This window comes from Cupressus sempervirens, chromosome 1 (genome assembly GCF_028749045.1).
Source record: "Cupressus sempervirens isolate cs-2001-9-10 chromosome 1, ASM2874904v1, whole genome shotgun sequence".
Lineage (NCBI taxonomy): Eukaryota > Viridiplantae > Streptophyta > Pinopsida > Cupressales > Cupressaceae > Cupressus > Cupressus sempervirens.
In genome coordinates, this window is record NC_143118.1 from 94,465,478 (window position 1) to 94,471,477 (window position 6,000).

Consider the following 6,000-nt stretch of genomic DNA (forward strand, 5'->3'; position numbering starts at 1 on the left):
TGTTGCCCATAAGGCTGTTGCCAGGTTACTCTTAAAAGATTGTTGAGATGATACTCTTGTGAAGACTTGCACCAAAGTGTATTGTATTATTGATCAAATTTATAATACACCGTGTACGTTTTGGAGTGGGGTTTTTGTCTCAAAAAGATTTTTCCTACATTAATCTCTATGTTATGGTTTCATGATTATTTTGTTTTTCTGTGTTTCTTTGCTTATTTGAATAAGCTAGATCAGATTTGAAGTTATTTGCATAATTTTCTTCTTAAAATCAGATATAAGAAATGTCTAAACAATATTCAATTTTAAAAGGCATAGAAATCTGCACATGGTACTCGCATGCATCCTTGAATTTTCCATTCATCCTATGTTTTTATGTGGAATATTCCCAAATGCATGTGAGACTGATCATCTACCTAGTCCGAGTTTTAGAAGTTATAGTATGCATAATCAAATTCAAAATGTTCCCAAACATTTCATTACAAGAGCTAATTGAAAGAAAGTGATGAGTGGAAGATACATTTGACTGATTTTCATTAACCCAAATCATGAGAAATTTTATCCTAGCTGCATCCTTCATTTTAACATTTTCATAATGATATAGAGGTGTTGGTGGCTGTAAAAATTAATATTCCAATTTGTTGGATGGAATAGCATGTTCCTGTAATTTGTTATAGAAGTAGATAGCTTTTGTTGACTCCTTCAAACACAACTTTACCTGTCCAAAAATAGCTAATATTTCTCCAGTCTTTACTGATAAGTTGGGCTAGTCCATCCCAAAGCTCTCGTAATTGTAACAGAAAAACACAGAACTAGATGGTAGCATAACAATCACTTATTCATGTTCCTACAAATGCAATAGATGCAAGAAGTTTTGAAATTAGACATTCACTAAAGTGGTTATGATATCAAAAGTTGCCATTTTTTATAATTGTGATATCAAAAGAGTTCTAGTTTTTTCAGTATATGTTTCCAAGTTACATTTTTAATTTTGTATTTCATGACCAAAGCACCTAGAACTGTTGTGTTTCTTTCTGAATAATGTTTGGTCTAACTTATTTTTTGTAATTTTCCTTTTATACATTGGAAGTTGATAATTTCAAACCCTAAATGAGATGGAATTGCAGATGGGTAGCGAATCCAGATGAGACGGCCTTTTATACAAGGATGCTGTTACAGGATATGAGGCTTGCACGCTTAACTCCATACATTGAGTGATATGCTATTAAAATAAAGTAGTTGGCATGATTATGATCACACTATCATATCTTGTTATCAATTGCTGGATAGAGGATTGTACAAATTTCTGCATGTAAAATCCAGTCATTTTTTTTGGTGTATATAGATTGCTCTCACTTGAGATTTTAATCAATTAAGGCAATTCTCATTTTTGCAAGTCATTAGGAGGGTCTAAATTTGACAATCAGCCCTTCTTGTGAAGAATTTTTTTCATGATGGTTTTCCATTCAAAGCTATCATTCAAATGTTGAAGTACACTTAAAGAAAATTTAATAGGCTCAATATATTATTTTCATTTGTAACTAAACTCTTCCCTAAATTTGATTGTATTTTATGAGATATATATGCATGAATATGACTGTAGAACTATCAATTTTGGGTCTTCTAGTTGTCTTAAGTTATAGATGCAATGGACAAGTTTGAGTGCTTTCAAAGCTTAACATGGTAATTTAAAATGAGATTTGCACTATTTAGTGTGGTGTGGCTTTGGACTTGGTTGCACTTTTATGCCCTTAAGTTTGAGGAGTATATTTGTTAAATAAAGAGCTTAGAGTTGGTTTTTTCGTTCTTTTAAAGGTAAAACATTAATCTTTTGTAATGGTTCCATAGTAGTTGAGTGATGAATAAATAAAACATCAAATCTGCATGCGTGCATGCATGTGGCAAGCATATGCACATGTGAAATATCGTATTGATGTTATATAAGCCTTTTTAGTTGTGACAACTTGTAAGAGCAAAAAACAACATTCGTTAGAAAAGTTTTACCCTCTTTCCTTTTATGGTTGACATTAAAGGCCATACATAATTAGGAGACCACCCTCATTGTGTGTGTGTTTGTGCCCTTGACTGTGCATGCACATGTGCGCCTACCATATTGCATACAAGATTGTGTGTGTGTGTGTATGCGCACACATATCAGGAACCATTCTCCATTATTGAAAAACAATCTACACCATTCAAAAGATGCAAACGACTTTCACTAAATAGTGCTTGAGGTAGATGTTCAATCAATAATGCTTTTTGCCTATCGTATGTTGTGATTGGGAATGTAGACGTGTATTAATGTCTCAAGTTGGTACATTGATAGACATTGAATTTCACTACATTAGTAGCAATAAACTAAACTGTGACTATTTTATCACTACTATTTTGTATAAACAACTCTTCATAATATAAATGGAATCAAGTGAGAAACTGCAAGAAGGGTTGTTATGATAAGTGGTTGGGTTTTACATATTCAATATGAATATAATACTAACTAGCTATACAATGATAAACATTTATAACTGTCATATGCAAATGTAACACATTGCTATGTATGTTCACAAAATTGAATATCATTAGTTCAATCTAGTTCATATGGTGAATTTAAATCTCTGACATTATTGAAAATGTAATTGTTGTCTTAAATCATTTCTTTATGTTTGAGCCTTCCAAAAAGTCCACAATAATTTAAGAATCCACTTAACATGCAGTCCTTTAAATTGATAAACTATTTTATTTCCATGTAGTTAAATATTTAAGATTGTATAAAGTCCGATTGACAACCAACCACAAACTTTGAGTTTGAACAACATGGTAACACTATATAAGGATATCCAAATCCTATGAGTTTGAAAGACCAAATGAAAAAGGGAAATCAAGAAAGGCGAGTAGCCTTACATAATGATTTTTCTAATGGATGACCAAGTGACTTCTAGTTGTGATAGAAATAATATTTGGTTGAGTGTAATCGAGTGGAAGATCAAATGGAGGTGGAAGTTATAGAAGTCAAATAAATGAGTTGTTATCTACTTGTAATAGCCAATCTTTATTGCTATCATTTACAATAGGCAATAAATTGCTATGTATCTCCACAAATTGAAGTATATTAGTTTGAGAGGGAAGTATCTTAGTTTGATAGGTTTGCATCATGAGGTGAAGATCCCCATACATTACTTGAAAGGTCATTTTCATCCACCAAATGTGTTTACATTTATCCTCTAGTCAACATTCACAATCATTTGAGAATCCATTTAATGGGCATTCTGAAGAACTAGGAACCTTATTTCTCCATTAAATTATTTATTTAAGATTGTTGAAATCCTATATAGTCAACAATATATAAGCATATCTAAATTCTAGTACATTGATTTTCCCTAGTAGACATTTAATGTAAGAAAGAGGAGCTTCTTTGCACAATTTTCTTTTCATGGTTTGCAAAACAACTCTTCTTGTTATGTTGGTAGAGGGTACAAGGATAAAGCTTGACAGAGCGGAATAATACATAATGACGGAGGTCATAGTTGAAAAAGAGCAAAAGGAGGGAAAACCCATTTCTCATGCAATATTAAAAAGTTAGTTAACTCATCTTTACCTTGTTTGGCCCTTATTGTATGGAGGTGGTTATGCATATCTTATACTACACTTTTATCTTAAATTATTATTGGGAATATTTAACTAATCAATATATTTTACCTACTAAAGGTTCAAATTCTTCTAGGAAGGATATCTACAAATGGTCAAACATTTTGATACTATTTTTTCAACTTTAGACATTAAGTCAAAACTAATTCTTTTGGTTGTAGCGGGGGAAGGAAAAGTTGTTAGAGTGCAACAATAAGTGGAATAATAAGTAAAGGTGGAAGTCTATAAATAGTAGTAGGATATATCAAATGTCTCTTCAAATTTCTCATATCTTTTTAATTTGCGGTCTCAATTGTTAAACAAGTGATATGAGGTCTAGGCGTCCTTATGGAACAACAAACAACTTAAATGAATTTAAACATGTTATAAGCAAGTAAATTTAAGAGTCTAAATATTTATTTGATTACTACCATAATGAAAATTTATGAACAAGAAGACTCAATTCTAGAATCAAAATTTGAAAGTGTTCGATTAACCTTAAAGTGTTCGATTAACCTTAGTTCAAAATGGAATAACTAATAATAAATGTTGTGCAAGTCAATCAAAGTCTTAGCTCCTCTTAGATTAGTGAACCTTGTTAAGAAGCTATGCTTTTGAATAACAAAAATTGTAAATATTGATAATTGTTTACAATAAGGGATTTTGTGAACTATATCCCTTGGGGTGATACTTGTGAATCAATGATCTATTATAAACATATATCTTGATTTTAGCAATGGTTGACCTTATTGTAAATAAGCCGATGACATGCTCCAGTTAGATTAAAATGTTGCAATTAGGATTTGGACTCCATAAGTTGAAGTTCTAAAATCTCTAGCATGCTAACTATATGCTGGTTAGGCCTTTATTGCAACTAGCAAACTGGAAAGTAATAATGTAGTAGTGTCTATTAAAAAATTTACAGACTATAATAATTTGGAGGATTGAGTTCTAACCATGTTTCCCTAATAGTGTAAAAGATAATTTATAGTCCATATCATACAATACTATTAAGTTGTCTTTACAAATCAAGTCATATTCTCACTAAATTTGAAATGTGTGGTATTTGTTGATAACATGATTACTTTTATTGGATGTCAAACTTCTACATAATGGTTTTGCACTTGTTGAGCATGTTGAATGTGCTTGTATCGTCTTAAAATGGAAGCATCCGCCATTTAAGACCTTTTGGCTCTTGTCCTTTAGTGACCTTATGGACCATGTGTTGGTGTAGTAAAACTAAAAGTTCCAACAACTAGTACCAAGATACATAATGAAGATGGATGCCTAGGGGTCATCTATGTCCTATATTTAGCATGAACTCACTTAGATTTGGACCAACTTCAACAAAGCACACAAGGGCTTTCTACTCTTTAGGCTCTGCAAGGCCAAGGCGGGTGCACCTAGGGATTAATAACCTATCTATTCTCTGATCTTCTCCATCTTATATCTATCCCTTATAGTAGAAAACTGGTCAACAATATTCTTGAATTTGTAAATAACTTCTTGGTTTACAACAACCAACTATAACTTAGAGGAAAACTATTACAAATAAGTAAATGATCCACAATGTAGTTCTTTGTTACAAAAAATTAAACAATTGATTTGGATTTTAAAATGTGTATTACGCAACCAAATGATAGTATCAATTTGCATTTGAATTAATGACCAATGCCTTATCCATTGTTACACAGAGTCAATCCAATAATCTTTGATCTATTTTAATTGACTTGCAATTAAACTTATCAACTATTAACCCTAAATTCTATTCTTATGATATCCCTACAACACACTTAGAAACCCTATCAATTCATGGAAGCATTTACTTAATTCTTTGAATTAAAAGCAACAACAAACCGACATACAACCTATCTTAGCTGCATTAAATTGAAAGAACTTTGCTCATTCAATCTCAAAGTAACAAGCACATAATAATGGAGACAAAAATCAAAGACACAGGTGTTTAGAACTTTCCCTTTGTATTATTCTTCCTTGAAAATAATACAATACTGATATGAAACTCAAGACATAACTCAAAATATAACAAACTTTGTCACTCAATATTCACTGTATTCTCAGATTTGCAAATTTGAAACAACATACAATTTACACAAATACTGGACCAACTGCAATAGTATAAACACTATAATTATATAGGGCTCAGATCCTCACTCCACATCTTGGAAATCCTTTTATAGATAAGCATTGCAACAAGCTTCAGATGGGAGGACACATTTCAAAAATTGATTTGAAAGCAAATACAAAGATATTTTTTACAGTGTTACTTTACAAAACATTCTTTGTATCTTGACAAAATTGGGGAAATAGTTCTGAATTTGGTAGGTGGCACTTTCTTCAGGTGTTTTCAACATGAATTTG

The 6,000-nt window shown here is 31.5% G+C and overlaps 1 protein-coding gene across 2 annotated transcripts in view; it reads left to right on the forward strand.

Moving 5' to 3' along the window:
- The window catches only part of LOC149576388 (IMP-specific 5'-nucleotidase 1-like), a 70,389-nt gene extending 68,846 nt beyond the window's left edge, over positions 1-1,543 (forward strand). For both annotated transcript variants that reach the window (XM_089817128.1, XM_089817130.1), the window contains exon 8: positions 1,125-1,543. In XM_089817128.1, coding sequence (XP_089673254.1) covers positions 1,125-1,215 — 91 coding nt within the window. In that variant the 3' untranslated portion in view covers positions 1,216-1,543. The remainder of the gene's footprint in view (positions 1-1,124) is intronic.
- Positions 1,544-6,000: the final 4,457 nt, after the last annotated feature.